General features: G+C 38.3%; 1 protein-coding gene across 1 annotated transcript in view; it reads right to left on the bottom strand.

Moving 5' to 3' along the window:
• The window catches only part of CCDC170 (coiled-coil domain containing 170), a 33,601-nt gene extending 20,679 nt beyond the window's left edge, over positions 1–12,922 (bottom strand). Inside the window, exons 1-4 of the mRNA XM_009867165.1 lie at positions 12,755–12,922; positions 9,242–9,498; positions 4,895–5,039; positions 2,572–2,757 (exon numbers count right to left, since the gene is read on the bottom strand). Of these exons, the coding sequence (XP_009865467.1) occupies positions 2,572–2,757; positions 4,895–5,039; positions 9,242–9,498; positions 12,755–12,922 (756 nt within the window). The remainder of the gene's footprint in view (positions 1–2,571; positions 2,758–4,894; positions 5,040–9,241; positions 9,499–12,754) is intronic.
• Positions 12,923–18,325: the final 5,403 nt, after the last annotated feature.

Here is an 18,325-nt window from a genome sequence, read left to right as displayed (position 1 = left end):
CCCCCTCTTTCCATGACGAATTTCTTCCTAACGTCCAGCCTAAACTTGCCCTGTTGCAACTTGAAACCATTCCCCCTGGTTCTGTCCCTAATTACCTGTGAGAAGAGACCAGCACCAACCTCTCTACAAGATCCTTTCAAGTAAAATCCCAAGGAGCAGGAGTGAAGAACTGCCTAGCAGGAAAAACTGGCAAGGATTCAGAGAGGCGGCAGAGAACTGCAGCAGCTGAGGCTTGCTGACACAACAGTGTGATGGCCTCTACCCTCAGAGGAAGAATTCTGAGAGAAAACTGGGGGACTTAGGCCACCATCTCTATCTGTAATATAAAAGATGGCCAATATATTTGGCCCTGGAAGCTTCAGGTAAACACCAGCAAAAGTCACTTGTACTCAGTCTGTACTGGGTAAAATCTCCTACCAGCAATACCATTAAAGCTCAGAAAACAGTTCAGAAACACATCACCGTGGGTTTGTTTCTTCTGGCACAGAAGCAGTGTGGATTTCTGCTTCTTTGCCTTCGCAGAGGAACATGTCACAACGTGTGCAACTCTGTTTATACGCTTAAACTCTGCAGCAAAATATATGACAAAGTCAAGCTGAATTTATACCACCGATACCTTTCCTGTAAACTAATAGGGCAGTCATCTGGGGAACAGGGGTTGCCATACATCCTCCTTTAGATATGCGGATTTATAGCTTTTTTGGGAGATTTACTTACTTTTTTTCAATACTGAATTTTCCTAATACATTTTTGCGAACAAAAACCTTCTCAACAGATTTGCTCAGTATCTGTAAATTTAACTAGACAAATGGAAACAGCACTGGAGGAATCTGCAGTTTCTAGGTAAGCCATTATGGCACACGCTTCATTTGAAGGGCAATGCTAATAAGTTAGCAAGATACTTTTTTTAAATGGGTTAAATAAATTACATATTTGGCATATGCACAATAATGATAGGAAAATATTTTTCATAAAACTAGCTCAGCTTTGGAAATGTTTTGGCAGTCAGAGCAAACTTACAAAACAAGTCACAAATGAAGCCCTCATCTCGGTTTAAAACACCTCCTGATTCTGGCTTACTTAGTGAACAAAATGCACTCTGCTCTTACACACCTGTATTTGAAATGGAGTACAAGAACAAAATGTTCTCAGAAAGAAGCTGTTTAAGTTTTTGGTGCAGGTTCTCTCTTAGTCCTATTTGAGTCTTGGTAAGAAGTATTTTCAGCAATAATTAAAATTTATGACCCTTGTAGTACTTAATATTTATCTTCCTCACAACAAATTCTTTCTTCTCCAGAGCACACTGCCAGCTATTTCTCATCTCCTAAGTATTTTTGCCTACAACCAAATCAGAACACTGTATTCTGTAAGGTGTAAGGTGGTGACTTTCTGTTTAGGAAAAAAGTGATGCCAGGCGGTTGAGGAAAATGTTATATTACACTTGAAAACTTACTTACATGAGGTTGCCTTTATGTTAAACATTTTTACAAACTCAGTCACACACAACTCAGCTACAGATTTGGCAGTCTATGTTTCTTCTCTTACTTTCTTAAGTTCTGGCCATCAGCTTTAACCACACTGCTCTAATACCTTCAGGAAATTTTCTTCATGGTTTTACTAAACTTCTTCCTTTCCTCACTTACTGCTCAAAGTACAAAGTAATAAGGAAAACGCTGCAGAAGCTTACTTTGTTCATCCATCCTTTTCAAAGGACAAAACCTCTTAATGGCAAGTTCTTCAGGAGCAATTAAATCCTTAAAATCACACCCTTTTCTTTTCCAAATCACATCCAAGTGAATCTTTTGAATACTTGACTTCCAACTTAACTTACATTTCTCATTTCAGCACTGCACAGATTTGTTCTACACATTCTCCACAGCAAAACAGAGATTTCCTGCAAGAGCCATCCTAATGCCTGCAGACTTTGGGTATGAGCCAACTGAGTATTTGCAGTTATGAAACACAAGTTTATAACGCAGTGAAAAACGAGAATCTAGAGTGTCTGGAAACCAAGATACTTTACTTCCAGTTCCTTAAGAGAAAGGATAAAATAGTGCCCTATCAATTCCTTTTAATTTCTCATTAGAATTTTTAAAGAAACCGAGTAGAAGAATTCTTCACATTATTTATTATTATTTAAAAATTACAATAAATATTATTTGAAAGGGCATTATTTTATTTATTATTATTATTTCTATGTTCATGCCTCATATATACTCATTAACTCTATAACCATATGTTTATTTACATGTTTGTGCAAGCATAGAGGTTACAACGATATGAAGGAGGCAAAAATATAAATTTGCAGGCATCATTGGAAGACATCAAGCCTAAATCAGTTATAATTTACACAATGTAATTGTTTAATATCCATATATTCTGAAGCTTTCAAAAAGCTGAGAATAACATTAGAAAAATTTCTTTTTTTCTTTTTCTTTTTTAGGAAGGGCCTTAATCACTGAAAGTCCTTCAGAAGCATTTTTTCTTGTAAAATTCCTGTTGAAAGTTATTGTGAAATTTTGAGAAAACATTTGAAAACAAGACAAACACACACATCACACAATTATGTACCTTACTAAGTTTTTCCGTGTCTTGATAGTATCCTGCTGCCTTTTTCTGCTCCTTTGTCACTTCTGAAACAAGTCTCATGATAGTTTCTCTACCAGCTTTGGACTCCATCTCATGGATATTGATAGCTTCCTGAAGAGCAGCTACCTGATCTTTTAGTGTCAGATTTTCTTTACAGAGTTCAGAGACCTAGAAAAATAGCTCAAATATCAGTAAGTTTTTTAAAGCATTTGACAGTGACATATATTCATACCAGTATACCCACTCCTAATCATCCCAACATTTCTAGTGACCCCTAGGTCAGATTTATAATTTCGCTCTATTATTACTTTCCAAGAAGAGTAGAAAGACAATTAAAATGAGAACCATATTCCCACCAGAAATCCACACCTTAGTGTAACGTGGTCCAGATTTACTCCTACACAATCTGTATGATCTATTAAACAGGCGGAGAGTTACCATCACTGCCAGATCTGCGCTTCACATGAAGCAGTTCAGAAAACAAAAACAGATCACGTAGCCAATCTCATGTGAAAAACAGACTATTTTTGTTTGGCTTCTTAAGATTTATGCCTCTTCTTTGGAACAAAAAAATGAAAGCTGCATTTTATGCCTGAAACTTTTGAGGCATGTGGAGATGTGAGTAAATAACAGCTATTTCATATGCATATCCAAGGGCAGGGGCAAACACCTGGTGGGCTGCCAACACCTTGAAAAAAAGAGTTGTTTCCAGAAGGATTCTAGAGCTGTTTAGGTACGTTACTCCATTTCCAAGAAGCAGAATAAATGAATGTGGGTACTTCAAAGAATGCATGAGGTAAAAAATGTACTCTGACTCCTACTGGCAAGACATTTGTTAAGACTAAGACAGATCAATTCCATCTTAAATAAAATCACAATCATAGAATCATAGAATTGTCAGGGTTGGAAGGGACCTTAAAGATCATCGAGTTCCAACCCCCCTGCTAGGGGCAGGGACATCCCCCACTAGATCAGGTTGCTCAGAGCCCCATCCAGCCTGGCCTTAAAAACTTCCAGGGATGGGGCTTCCACCCCCTCTCTGGGAAACCTGTGCCAGTGTCTCACCCTCCTCATGGTGAAGAACTTCTTTCTAATACCCAATCTAAACTGATCCATCTCTAGCTTTAATCCATTCCCCCTATTCCTATCACTACCCAACATCGTAAAAAGCCCCTCCCCAGCTTTCTTGTAGCCCCCTTAAATACTGGAAGGCCACAATAAGGTCTCCTTAGAGTCTTCTTTTCTCCAGACTGAACAAACTCAACTTGTCCAGTCTGTCTTCATAAAACAGGTGCTCCAGCCCTCTAATCATCCCCACGCAACACAGAAAAGAAGCTAAATAGACATGCCACAACCCCAAATAAATGTATTACTGCCTTGTCAAAATAAGACGTCAGCATATACAAGGTTTTTTTAAAACTCCAGTTCTTTCCTTAACTTGAAGTATGAAAGGGTTACAGCTCAATAGAAACGTCTTCGCCTCTAATGACAACTAGCCAAGTTTTGTTAGAGTACCTGTTATGACTTCGATGTTATGACTTCTAATATTATGAGGACATGTACTTTAAGAAATCACTGTGCTATGTACCTAGATAATCTTAATTTATTGAGTATTCTTTATAGCCAGAACTTTTCCAAAACACCTGGTATGCTCCCAAGAGAAAAAAAGTAGGGATAAGAAAGACTAAACAAAACATGAGAAAAATGCATAAAATAAAGACAAATTGCCATTTAGCAGTATCAATAAAGGTTAAAAGAGCATGCAAAGAAATTTCTTTTCCTGAAAGGAAGCTTAGTTTTTGGAAGATCAGAAATATTCTGAAGAGAAATAATAGAGTGTTATGATTAAGTCTCAAAAACTGCAGAGTTATTTACAGGATTTTGTTATAGGATGTAGCTAAGGTTGTTTTAGGGTGCACCATTTCAACTGTTTATATTTAATGGTACGTTGGCTTGAGAAAAGTGTTAAGATCTAGTGGTACAGTTTACGTGTCACCTAGTGACTCCCAGTGTTAATGTTTTTAGGAAAGCTTTCAACCAAGTAACTAATAAGGGTTGTCCTTGGGAACTACAGGCTGATAAAATATCTGTGCAGATAAGAGCAGACTGAGGTCTATCAGTGTTCAGCATGTTTGAAAATCAGCCCAACAGGGGAAAAAAGAAAAAAGTCTTAAATGATAGTGCTGTCTGCAAATCATTATTTAACACAAAAAAATCCTGTTTTCACCACTAGCAGTATTTCTTTGACAACAAAATATTCTTCTATTAAGTAACTATACAGAAACCCTTGCCTACATGTAATCACCTTTGACATTAAATGTTCCTGTGGCTTCTCTTTTTCTCTGATGTCTGTATCCAAGAATCCGGAAAGCTGTTTAAGGAGCTCTTCATACTTTCTGCTGATTTTAGAAGCTTGAGACATGCTTTCTTCACACTCGTTCAAATATTTACTAATCAGCCAGGAAAAAAATACACACATCAGGACAAATGTTCTCTGAAACAGAATTCTAGGCAAAAGACATTATCCCAAGAATATTGCTAGCTTCTGCATGCTGCAAAATTAATTTTAAAAATTACATATAATTCTCGATGGCTGTTACCAGATACATATAACTTGTGTTGTTGCTTCATGTGTAAACATTTCTTTATCTTTGCTTTTGATTAGCACTTCAAGAAATCTTCTCCAATCCTAATCTCAGCATAAGAGTCCAGTAAAACACAAGAATCATGTGATATCAGTAAACAGTGCCTTAAAGATACTGTAAATGGATGCTGCAAACAAAAGCTTAGAGGGGAAGAGAGTGATCAAATTCTAGTAAAACTATGGTAAAAGCACTTCACATTCCCTCTCCAAATGAAGCTAATACTACCGATTAATGAAGTGTGGGGAGAAAGAAGCCCCTCTGGACTAATGGAAGTGTAGGACATCCAGAGTACCTGCAAAGGGAATTTTACAAGCAGAAGCAAACAGAGATGAGAGACACTACTTTGCTGTACAGTCTTCCACAGCATAACTTTACCCATAAAGAAGAAAATATCAAGGGACTACCCCAAAAGTATGAAGAAAAGGCAGCTTTTTGTCATCACTTTTGTCACTCTGAGAAGGTGCCTATCATGTAGATACACATCCCACATGAAATATTATTATCAGTTTGTAAACATTATATAAGAATGAACAACCAAATAACAGTTTAAGTTATGGGCATAAATATGTTTACATCCTTCCCATTGTCAGGGACAAAGACAAGCCCAGCAAACAAGCTGCATAGGTAGCAAACGTACAAATTCAAATTTGCTCACGATCCTGCAACACTTGCATCACTTCTGAAAAACTACAAAGAAACATTTCAACGACAACAGCCAACCAAAAAAGCTTAAAATGACCATTAGTGTAATCTAAATATCAATGTTGATACCTCTCAGGTAACATCCCTCAGAGAAGTACTCAGTGGGAGAGTGCAAGAGACAAAACTACCAAGCTTCCAGTTGAGAAACAAGATAATTTCTAAAGTAATTTCTTCATAAAGTTTTGAACCCTAGAATAAAACAAGATGTGAAACATAACAGCTGCCTAGAGCAAATATTTTATTGAACCTCACTGATTTATCAGGGCATAGCACTATTCTAGGTTTTCAAGGTAGGCATTCTAGTAATTTCTGGACTCATTCTTTTCTGTTTCTGATTTCTTCCTCTCCAGGTCAACAATCAAACAGGTAGCAGAGCATCATTCCATAATAAAAAAGCAGCATGAGAATGCTATAGGAAATGCAGAGTGAGTGCAAACCCAGTCCATTAAGTGGTTATAAAGCACTAAGAAAAAGAACTTGTCCATGAAAACATTTAAGATGTTCCCTTAGGAGGGAGTTGTTGTCAGTATTGCAAAGTGGAAGACAGTGGAAGACAGTGGAAGAATAACAGAGAGCAACAGAAAACATTAATTACTGCTCTGGCAGGACAAGAATAGTTCGGTGTACTCCTGCACAGCACCCACTGTGAGCCAGAAGAGCTCGGCCTTCTGCAGCAGGCATTGACCCTCAGAAAACAAGTGCCTCTCAGCTTCCTTACCTCTGGGCACCTTCTTGTCCTCTATAACTCCAGCAAAAATAAGCTGTGAGATGGTTGCTAAGCTACTGTCATGAGGAAGGGTATGTCAAAAGTGGAAAGGTATGAGGCTCCGAACGTGACACACGTGCATGCCTATATGTTAAACTATTGTATGAGATTGACCACCAACTGTGCAAACCGTTCTGTGGCTCTGAAAAATCAAGGCACATCACGCACAGAACCATGTCTCCTTCTAAAAATAAGCAACCTGAAGCACAAAGCACATACTTGACAACTCTACGAATAACCTAATTACCTCCAGTAGGGCTATAAAGGTGTGAGCACCTAGAAAATAGGCAATCAGGTACAAAAAAGTAGAATGCAACTCTTTCACAGTTTTGCCAGCTCTTCAGAACTAATGAGTAAAGAGAAGGGAAGGAAAAAGAAGTTAAAAAAAAAAGCTTTTCACAGTTCAGGCTCTAAAAATATCTTGGCAATAGATCTGTTGAGTAGAAAAGTCCTATTTTCAATAGGAGAGGCATTCATCTTGGAAATGAACCACAGAATTCATTAAATAATTTTTACTGTGTCCCTAGGTACAGAAAATAAATGCACATTTCATACCTCCTGGCTTGCTCTTCCCTTTTATTAGGGGTTTTCAGTGAAACTCTTTCTTGAATACCTAATTAAGACTAGTCATGAGCCACATACTACTAAGGCGTTCAGACAAAGCGACTGAAGCTCATTAAGTCAACACAATCACCAGTTTTAAGAGGCACAAGTAACCGTCAGCCGTAGATGAGAAGAAGCTTTGAAAGCGCACACTGCAGATCCATGACCAATCCAAGACATTTGTCCCTTCCATCAAACCAGTCTCACCCTCCCTTTGTCCCTTCCCTCTTGCCAGCACTCTGGTGGCACGCTCCAGGGGCACAGCAAACTGGACCTGGGATCAGTAGAGTTGGAAATTAAGCTTTGCATTTTCACAGAATCACCGAATTGCTGAGGCTGGAAAAGACCTCTGAGATCACCAGCCTACGGCCCAACACCATCACATCAGCCAGACCAGGGCACTAAGTGCCACATCCAGCCTCTCCTTAAACACCTCCAGGGACGGTGACTCCACCACTTCCCTGGGCAGTGCATCCCAGTGCCTGAGCACCCTCTACGGGAGGAAGTGCTTCCTGAAATCTAACCTAAACCTCCCATTCTTCCATAACTTTTCATTTTGCTTGCTTGTCCCTTGGAGCCGTTCCTGGTCCCGATTCCCAGCAAAATAGAGCAGGCAGGACAGCACTGGGAGTGACTGCACAGATCTATGCCACATAAAATTGATCGCATCACCGCAACGATAGGCCGGTATGAAACACAGTATTTTCGCAGTTTTCTCCCAGTAAATTAGACAGTTTTTTCCCCTAGAAGTAGCATTTTAAGGACTCTTACTAACTATTGTGTCAGAGGCTGCAATATTTTTTATGTTGCTAGGAGGCATAACACAGTTCTTGGCTTGACTATCTACTTTACTCATACTGGGATCTGAAATCTTTGGTGATCAACATCAGCACTCTCCAGGCAGGGCTTGTGGCTGATTTGCTGGTAATAGACAAGCACACTGCAAAGGACTTCTCTAGAGTTTAAAATAACTTAATTATCCACTTCTAATGTGCAAAGCCTGGAAGAGCTGTGCAAAATACTGATTTTGGAAATACAGACATCTGGTAAACACTCACCTTGCTCTTAACTAGACAGTATTGAGAGAGACATGGATATTAGCCTCATAATGGTGGGGGAAAAAACCCTACTATTATTATATCTATTATTATTATATCTGTTATCTACAAAGTGTCTATTAATATAATATGGATGGCAGTAATTTTAGAATTTTAGAGTTTGGAATATTTTCACATCGATCAATTTTATTTGTGATCAATATTGCTATCAGTCTCCATCCCACAGACATGAAATATTAACAGTCAGGCAAAATTGACAGATCAGTGCTCTGACCCCCTGTGCTAAGAACAGTGTAGTTAAAGTGTTATCTTTTGATAAAAGTTTTCTGCAATCAGTACAAATTAAAACAAACAAAATCAAAAAATTTTAAAAGAAAAGAAAATACACAGCAACGTCCAGAAGAAAGAAGAAGTCAGAGAAAACTAACATTACTGAAAGCTGAAGAAATATTAACCAAATATTAACATACTCCCTTCAGGATGCAGTAGCCGTGAGTGACCACAGTTGCAGGCACTGCTCACCACAAGTGTGCTGTGAAAGGCACACAATTTGCCTCAGTGCCACAAATGGAAATACCTGAATGAGGAAACCATACCTGTCATTTCTGCTGTGTTCAGACAAACAGCCCTCTGTGCTCAATTCTTGTAAACACCAAGTTGACACGTACCATTGTTTCTCCTCCAAAGGAGAAAACTCTCAAAATCCCATTAATTCAAAACAAAATTCAAATTTCAATACCTTCCACACACTCGGGTACAATGGTTGTGCAAGACATTGTAACAGAATTCAGATCTGCACTAGTCTGTTCACCAACGTCTTTCTGCGTTGGTCACTGCACCGTTCTGTCAATTTGTTTCTGATCTCACACAGATCTTACTTAAGTTTGGCATTTTGCTCATGAAGCTCCTCCCTCAGCTCGCAGTTTTCCTTGAATGCTGCCTGAGCCGTCAACTCAGCCTGGTTTTTAGAAGTGGTGAGCACACATGCCTCTTCCTCCATCTCCTGAATTCGGGTTTGCAAAGACAGGAGGCGAGACATCTGTCTGGCATTGTTTTCCTTGTAGCTTTCAGCTTCAGCCTTCAGCTCTTGAAAAGAGGCTTCTTTAGAGACCATTCTGGACCTGAGTTCAAGAAGCTATAGGCAGAAAATGAGAAAATTCATTAAAAAGGAAGAATAATTTTGCCCAGGCTGGAATATATGACTGCATTACAAGTTCAGTAATGTGACAAGAAACATATTTTGTAACAAACTACTCGGTCTGCTACCACTACAAGCGTGATTGGAGGCATGTAAATTTTTTTTAAATATACCTAGGAAAAAGCAATAGAAGAGGTTGTAAAAATAAAAGCTGTTGTTGTGTAACACAATACAACTTTCTTTTTTAGAGGAAAATAAATTTATTTACAAATTAGAAATTTAGAGAAAATTCACTTTAAGTTCTGTTGCACAACCTTAATCCACCTCCCCTATGCATCAGTACTACAATATAGTTATTAATATCACTATTCCTTCTTTTTTGCCTGCCTGCCCCCTGCTCCCAGTTCTGGTGCACGATTCCACAAATAATCTATAGCTGCAGGGAGTTGTAACAGCAAAGTATCCTGTTGTATGAGGGTGGAGCCTTCTGATGATTTGCAGCATATTCAGAGGCAAAGAAATTTTTGGAGAGTTGTGCTGTACGCAACCTCTCCTCATCTTATACAAATAGTTGAGGGTTTTTGTCTGATAACCCGATCAAATGTAGCTAGATTTACACAGAAACAGCAAGAGAGCCTTTTTGATGACAGGTGGAAGGAGGAACACCACTACCAAGTGTCAAAGACCTGTTCCAGACACGATGCTAGAGCCTCTTCCAGTTCGTGAAGTTCAGTTGTTTTTCTTTACTTTCTCCTCTCTCTTTCAGTTACAAATACCATTTTCCATCGAATTATTTGTGCTACAAGCTTCTCTAAGAGACTGAGCTTGAGGCAGACATAAGACACATAAGGTTTCAGCGTGTTTTATTTTGTTAAAAGGAACAAGTAGTTTAAAGTGGATTTCTTGTCACAAGAAGTGTTCAGGCATGTTTCAGCTTTCCTGAAAACTCCAATTATAAGCAGCAAGATGCAATCCAAAGCATTTATCTCCTACTATGTAAAATTAACAGGCAAATAATGAAGCCACATTAACTGCTCTTTATGACATATGTTAGGGCTTTTAACTTGTGGCAAACATTTTAAGGCAATAAATATTTAAGACGTTGAGCTACAATGCAGTATGTCAGGAAATTCACTGCTCTGCCATAGGCTTCCAGTGTGACCAAATCCAGGACACTCAGGGAAATCCCCAGGAAGCCAGTGAGACGACTGAACAGCGACTGCCTTCGAAAAGAGATGCCCTGCTTCTCCTGCTCCCAGCCACGCAAGCCTGTCCCTTCCCTCACACCAGCTCAGGTATTGGTCTGACTCCTCCACAGAAAAACTTGACTAATGCAGCTGACAGAAAAGAATTCACTTTCTACAGAGGAGGAGGAAAGGGAGCTGGCCACATCACAGGGAAAAGGCTAACGCTGAGGAGTCAAGTACAAGGATCACTCTTGCAACAGCAGCATCATCTCTGATGAGCTTATGCCTCATCTGCAAGAGCTGGTTTATCAGGCACTGTGGAGCTGACACAAAACAGCACTGATTTTGAGATAAGCAGCTATGCCTTTTCATACGCTCATGGGCTTCGTTTCCACACTCCACTCTCTTCTTTGCATTAGAAGAAAACACTTACATGGCTACAAGGTGAAATGAGATTGGGAAATTGATCTGGCTAAAACAACCCAGAAAGAAAGGCTTTATTTTTCAGTTCCATCAGTTCCCCATCAAAACAGTGCACATAACATCTGTGCCAGCACAAGGGATGGGGCAGCGTGGGGAAGGAAATGAGCAGCTGAAGGAACAAAAGGATTGCTTTGCTTGGCAGCTCAACCAAGCTATGGTAGCTTAAAGCATTCATAACCCTAAAATTTCTCTGTGATTCAATTCCCCATCTGAAAAATGTGATATTTTTTCCTCTGTCCGTTGTCTCTGTGGTCAGTTCCAATAGCAAAAAAGCAAGAATAATCCCATATCATGAGTTTTACACAGCACTCAGAGGAACAAGGCTCTGACCTTAGCTGGGTCATGAAGGTCTTTATTAACAAGAGCACAAACAGCTGCTTTCTTGACTATTCCTTCACTTTTGCAAGCACAGTGCTGAAAGAATCTACAAATCAGTCAGTCATGCTGGCAATAAAGCCATTCAACATTTCCAGTAATAAGTTATTTCTCCAAGAATGTGACATTATATATAGATTTTTAAAACTGAAATTTAAATTACTGATCCTGGGTAGCCATTAAATGTAGGACAACTGTGCAGTAATTTCAGGATCAATCGGTCAAATTCACGCTTAGCTGATGGACACTTACCCCTATACTTCTGAATGGATATTGTATTAACAACTTTTTCTCCTATAATATTACCTATTCTTGCTCTTTCCCATATTCAGCTACACACAATTAAAGAAATTTTATTTCATTGACAGAGCCTTTTTTAACGTTTAAGTGCCATGCAAGTATATCACAAAGCACTTTACAATGTGCAATAGAAATACACATTTGTAAAATGTACAGGTGTTTAATCAAATATTTGGATGAACGTTCACAAGTTTCTACCAAACTGTATGTATCTATGTATAGTTATTAATATATACACCTAAATCTATAAATGCAAGCATTTCGTATCTCCTAAAGGCAAATTCAACTCCATTTTAAAACTGAACTGACCTCACCTTGCATTGCTGAATTGGATCAAATCAACTTTAGTCACTTATATGTTTTTTAAAAAAAAGGAAAAAATTAGGGAAAAAAGAAAAAACCTGTAAAAATAGAGAAACTCTAAAAATTATCCTCCCATCTAGCTACACTCATCAACCTCATTAGCTCAAACTACTTTGCTACTGATGAAAGAAAAGCAAATCTGGGGAGTCGTAACTTGAAGAAAGTGGAGAAATGAGTAAGAATGGGCAGTTATATCTTATTTATAGAGGAGGACTAACTAGGAGGACATCTATCAGGACTTTTATACAACCATAATTTAGAAATATTAACTTTCAGGTTTTATTAGAAAAGATGGCATTTAGTTGATCATGATAAAAAGCTAGACCGCTTTAAATCTTTCAAATACAAACTCACAATCAGTTCTCAAACACAGGAGCAAGCAGAGTAAAAATCACACAATTCTGAAGAGAATGTCACAAGAAAGATAAGTTCTGTACCAAAAGCACAAAGTTTTGGACTTTCTGCAAGCATTGTGTTCTCTGCAGAAAGTGACTGTAGAGAATCATCAAGTTTGGAGAAGGATTTGGCAGTATGGTTAAATGTACCTCTGACTGAGCACAATCATACTTCACTGAAAGTGCTGCAAGTTCACTTTGAGCAGTTTCAGCTGCAGCTCGATAGTGATTCATCTGCTCTCTAGTGACAGGAATATCCAAAAGAACATGATCATGAGATTCCTGGGAAGGCAGCATAAAAACAAAACCATTAGACATTGCATTTTTTGAACGTTTTTGCTTCAGTGCTTTCTTGTTTGACTAAGCTACTCAAGCACATTTATTCCAATTCCATTATTCCCAGAGTAACTGACCCTTACGGAAAAACAGGATAAACAGTCATTTTTCTACCAGTCACCACTTTCATCTGCAAGTTCAACCATGAACATTAGTGCTAAAGTATATCAGCATGTAAAATATTCCCCCTCAGCAATCCCACGGCTTCCCAGTATTATCAGCTCAGGTTATTTCCTGTATTCCTGTGCATTTAGCAACATTCAGAAGGTCCCTCTTCTACAGATTTATCCAGCCGCTCCTTCAACCCACGTAAACTTTAACCCAAAGGGAGCCCTCAGGTGTCTCTTATGCAGAGAATCACTTTGGTTTGTAGACTTCAGTTAAACTGCACGTCCCCTCCCCATTTTTTTTGGAAGAAAAAAAAAAGAATGGCTATAAGTCTTCTCTGTCCCACTCAGAATTTTGCAGATATCTATTCTATCTCACCTCAACACTCTCCCTACCAGGTTGAAGAGTCCATGCCCACTCAGACACTCCTACCTGCTCCTCAAAGTCACTTCTTGGCTTGACCGTTTGTGCTTTTACTTCTAACCTGCCAAGGCTAAAAGTTCTTTTGAACTCCGTCACTTGGACATACCTTCAGCTTTCTGAGTGCTGCTTTCTCACCCCCAGCAATCATCACACATTTTCCTTCACTCTTTTTCAAACCCTTCTGATAGATGGCAAGCACTGGGTCTGCACTTTTAGCACAGTCTCCTTCACTCCACCTGTGCTTTTCAGACTCTTCATAGTAAGCTTTCTCATTTTTTTGTGGTTCTGCTTTTCTACAGTAGAGCAGAAATGTGGTGGATTTCTTCAGCTTTGTTACTTAAATCTTTCAACAGAGAAATTCAGGCCTGAGATCTTGATAGGAGTTTCATTAGACGTAATATTTTTTTTAATTGATAGTGACTACAAAATGATGCAATTTAACAGCTTCAGAACGAGGCTGTGTTTAGGTGATGCTGGAAGCACACACGGCAAAGGACAGAACCTGAGACTTCTTTTCCATCAGCTCCCACACAGGACAAACAAAACTGCAATCCTAGTGCATTTAGGGATACATTAGAAAATGTGAATCTCCCCCCAGTTAATGACTGCTGTTGAAAGAAGGAGACAGACGGCTTTACATCATGCTTTTCTACATCAGCACTGGTTTCCAGGCTGAGATAAATTACAAGTGCAGTTCCTACCCATTCTAAATAGAAAATAATGAACAGCTTTCTAAATAGGTGAAATCTAGCAAAATAAACCTCTACCAAGAAACATACAGAGAAATCCTTGGGGAATAAGGCAAAACTACTAATCTGGACTGTGGCAGAAGATAAATTACCTCGGATTAGTTTCTATTCTATTGACAAACCTCCTCTTTAATCTTTCTTCCATGCACTACTACGTTGCATTAGATCCATCAAGTTTAATCACATTCATCTCTCTCAAAGACACTCAGCTGTGCTCTTTCACAAAGGAGTTGCCACCCTCATCAAGCCAGATGGGGACATGCAGAACAGCTCACGGCCACGTACCACACAGCGCACAATCTCCCAGACAAAAGGGCTGCTCTTTTCTCAACACTTTATCACCATTCTGAGGGAGGGCGAGAAGGCATGCGCCATCTCTTTGCTACTTTGTCTTCCATTTTGCTTTTCTCCAGTTGTTTCACATTGTACAATCACATTAAATTCTTTGATGTAGAGAGGGTTGGGTTTTTTTTTCATTCTGTAACACACCAGGCCTCCAAAACCATGGCTGGAGCTTGCAAAGAGTAACACTGTGTGTGTTATTTATGTATGTTACTATATTTATATTATCGTACTGATGTATGTTTTATTCTTCTTCTCTAAACAAACACAACCAGTTCTGACTCTACAGAAAGAAGGAATACATCTCAAAACTGATGAAAGGAAAAAATTTCAGAACATAGCTGAAGGAAGAACACCTCAGTTTGCAGGAGTAATCTACATAAAACTCTTTACAGCTAGAACTTCTGAAACCTACATTTGTCATAGAGATCTAGATTTTAAAATTATGAGCATTTTAAAGATGCAGATATACATCCAGGAGGATTCAAGAGGTTTAAACGAAGACACGTGCAAAAGTCGATGGGAATTACCATTTCATTCATTTACAGTCTTAGTGAGATTTACAGAAGCAGATTTCTGCATCCTCCAGTACCTTATTAAAGAAAAAGTTAATCACACATGGTGACACCACTAGGAAAATTGGTATCATTATCATACTTTTGGCAGGGAATGTACATGCTTTAATATTTCAGTAAGTAGTTTTCTATGTTTTGCCAGCAGCCACTGAAAGTCTGATCATTAATCATACCTATAACAATGCAATTAATTGGGCATGACTCTACTATAGGAGTAAAACTTGTAATGCAGATGTGACACTCTTGTATTTCTTAAAAAAAATCAGATTTGTAATGTCTCACGAGTACTGTGTAGTTTATACTGATTACTGTTAAGAGAACAGAATGAATGAAGTATTAAAAGAATAAGAGGCATAAGGCAGGAGAAGCCTTAATATATTTTCACTTAATCTGCTCTAAATAGTTTAGGTTTAGGGTGTTTCTCCCATTCATGTTATTAGCTTTTTGATCTCTTTCCACGCACCTGCAAGAAAATGAAGTTTTTATTTTACTTCAAATACTAAAAAAAGCTAAACCTGTATTTATAATACTTAAAGGTATTTTCTGCTTGGACCTTTGGTTTTATTCTTTAGAAGATCAACAACTTCAGGACAATGTTGTTATCATCGAGTTTTTTGTTTTCATTTTTTACCCGATAACCACTTTCAATCTCTGGAATCTGGCATGAGTTTGGCAAACTTCACCTGATTCAGAAACAACAGAACTTCAGCAATATTTAGTAGTTTTGTACCTCACCATATACTCTGAAATGAGCCAGCTGCTCAAATCACTACCATTCTGCTTTTGCCAGCTTTTCTCTTCTTTCCCGCTACATTACTTATTTCAACCCTGGCAAATGCTGCTACCACTGCCCCTGCCCCTCCACTTCCCAAAATATATATTAAAAAAATCTCTGTTGAAACAGAAAGCCCTCAGGAAGCATTTATGCACCAACCACTACCCTGAGTGACTTGCCAATGCACTGCCTCCTGCCCAGAGCAGAGAGGCACTGCTCAGGGCAGGGATTTCTTCTTCCTGTTTCCAAAGCCTGTGAGCATATTGGAGTTGGCATTACCAAAAGCAGTGACTCACGAACCTTTGTCAGCTCCGTTCTTCCTTTGCTTCTGCAGAACAAATTGTGAGAGCAGGGGGAGAAGGAAGGAGAGAGGTTGAAAATTAAGTAAACTTGCATTATGATGACAACTGACATTAATTTTTAACAGACCTGCTTCACTACACTATGCTATAGTTTACCGTCAGCAAAGTAGGGCATAAAAGCAGAACATTATGGAGCAGTTTCTCTCATAGACTATGGGCTTTGATAGCCTGCACAATGTTCAAACCCATATCTAACTAAGACAACTTTTACTTCTCTGGGATGCATTCACTGGTTCAGCTATATAGACAGGCTTTGTGCAGTGATCACATCCTTTTGCCACTGCTTTTCATGTGCTCCAAGTTTTTATTTCTGATCTCCTTTTATCTTGCATCTCTTCTACATTGATAAATTAAAAAAAAAAAAGAATAATCAATCTGAGCAACAAGCACATGGTCTATCTTAACCGAACTACATCTTTTTTTCTCCTCAGATGTTATGTAAGCAGGCCCTTTTTAACCACATGTTTATACAGGACTTAGTGCATTGGTTGGACTCAGTGGGCTATTCAGTAATTTCCATAAATCTTACTCATATAGATCATATTCTGAAAACAAACAAAATGAGATATCCTGAATCTGTAATATTTCTTCCTAAGACAAATTAATATTCATGGGTGTAGACATGCATAAAAATTGTTCTAATTTCTGAAAATACAATGCAGCAGCACAGTTGAGTATTATTATTTGCTGCAGCCAGAATAAAGATGATGTCCTACATGAAGTACTGGGAAAAATGTGCAGTCAAAAAGTTTCCACACAGAATTTATCTCCCTAAAAAATTACAAGGAAATGTTGGAACTCAAACTTGCTTTTGAGTCTCTGGGAGGCTAAGGTGTCCTTCAGGACAAAATCAATTCATTGTGTATGGTTGAACTGCTGGAAAAAGGGAGTTTAAACAACATGTTATGATCGTAACTATTCTAACTACAGCTAGAAATTCAATACTAAAAGTTTGTCGCCATATACAACCTAACTAGCTTAATTTTATGATTAAACAATCAAAACATGTTCTAACAAGGCCATTTTAAAAAATATCTTGTATAAATTGAATTTATTTTTTTTTAAAAAAAAAACATTCTACTTCAGCATGCAGGGAATATTCAACTTCCATTTTATTTTGCAAAATAATCTATCCCAGCATAAAGACAGAGAAGTTTTAGAATATGTTTCTCTTCATAAAATCTAAAGGATAAAAAGCCAATCTTATACAAATAACTATAATTTAGACAAAAAATGAGGACTGGACAGTTTTTAGACATTCATTTCTGAGTCAAGTGGAGAGAAGGCAGGTAGCACTTGGCTATTGCAAATTTTTCTTGGCAGCACCAGCTAGTCAGCCAGACAGCACAACAATTTGCCTGTCAGAGATGTCAAAATGCTTGTATTGATAATGCTTTATTAACAAAAACTAAAATTCACAAGTAACACTGCAAAACCATTTCAGTTCTGTCAGTTTCTCTTTCATGTTTTAAAATGCCAGAAATACCCAATTTCTTTTGACCAATGCCCACTTGGTGAAGTCCTTTTTCGCCTCTCTGATTTCTGCCTGTAACTAGACCCAACTCACTGCTGGTGGTTTGTGTGCGGAACTCTCCAAACATTTTTTCGTTGCTGCTCTATACCTGTGGAGTTTTTATGCTTTAGTGTACTGTTCCAGAAACAAGTAAAGCTAGGTAAAATGTTCCCAACAGCTCAAATAAATTACCGAAGAGATTTTCCAAATTCCTTTCAGAAGGGTACTGCTTAGCTCTACTCTCCTCCCTTTGAAGTAATCATTGGAAGGTATTACTGAAAGATAAAAATCACTCTCTGGTGTTGTTTGTCTACTGAAGAGGCCAATTTCAAGCTTGATTAATGGGCCTAAAATGAAAGTTTCATGCTAATCAAAATTTTAGTCTTACCTACTAGCGCTACAAGCAGCAGTTGAAGTGTTTTCATCTTTCATTTTCTTCGCTGTTAGGATGAGGTGGCTTTGCAACTAAATACAACAAATGCTTTTGATATGATGAAAGACAAGAGTGACCACAAGGCAATTTCAGAGACAAATCACC

Source organism: Apaloderma vittatum, unplaced genomic scaffold, assembly GCF_000703405.1.
Source record: "Apaloderma vittatum isolate BGI_N311 unplaced genomic scaffold, ASM70340v1 scaffold14813, whole genome shotgun sequence".
Classification (NCBI taxonomy): Eukaryota; Metazoa; Chordata; class Aves; order Trogoniformes; family Trogonidae; genus Apaloderma; species Apaloderma vittatum.
Note: the sequence above shows the minus strand (reverse complement) of the source record. Positions and strands in the feature narration are given on the sequence as shown.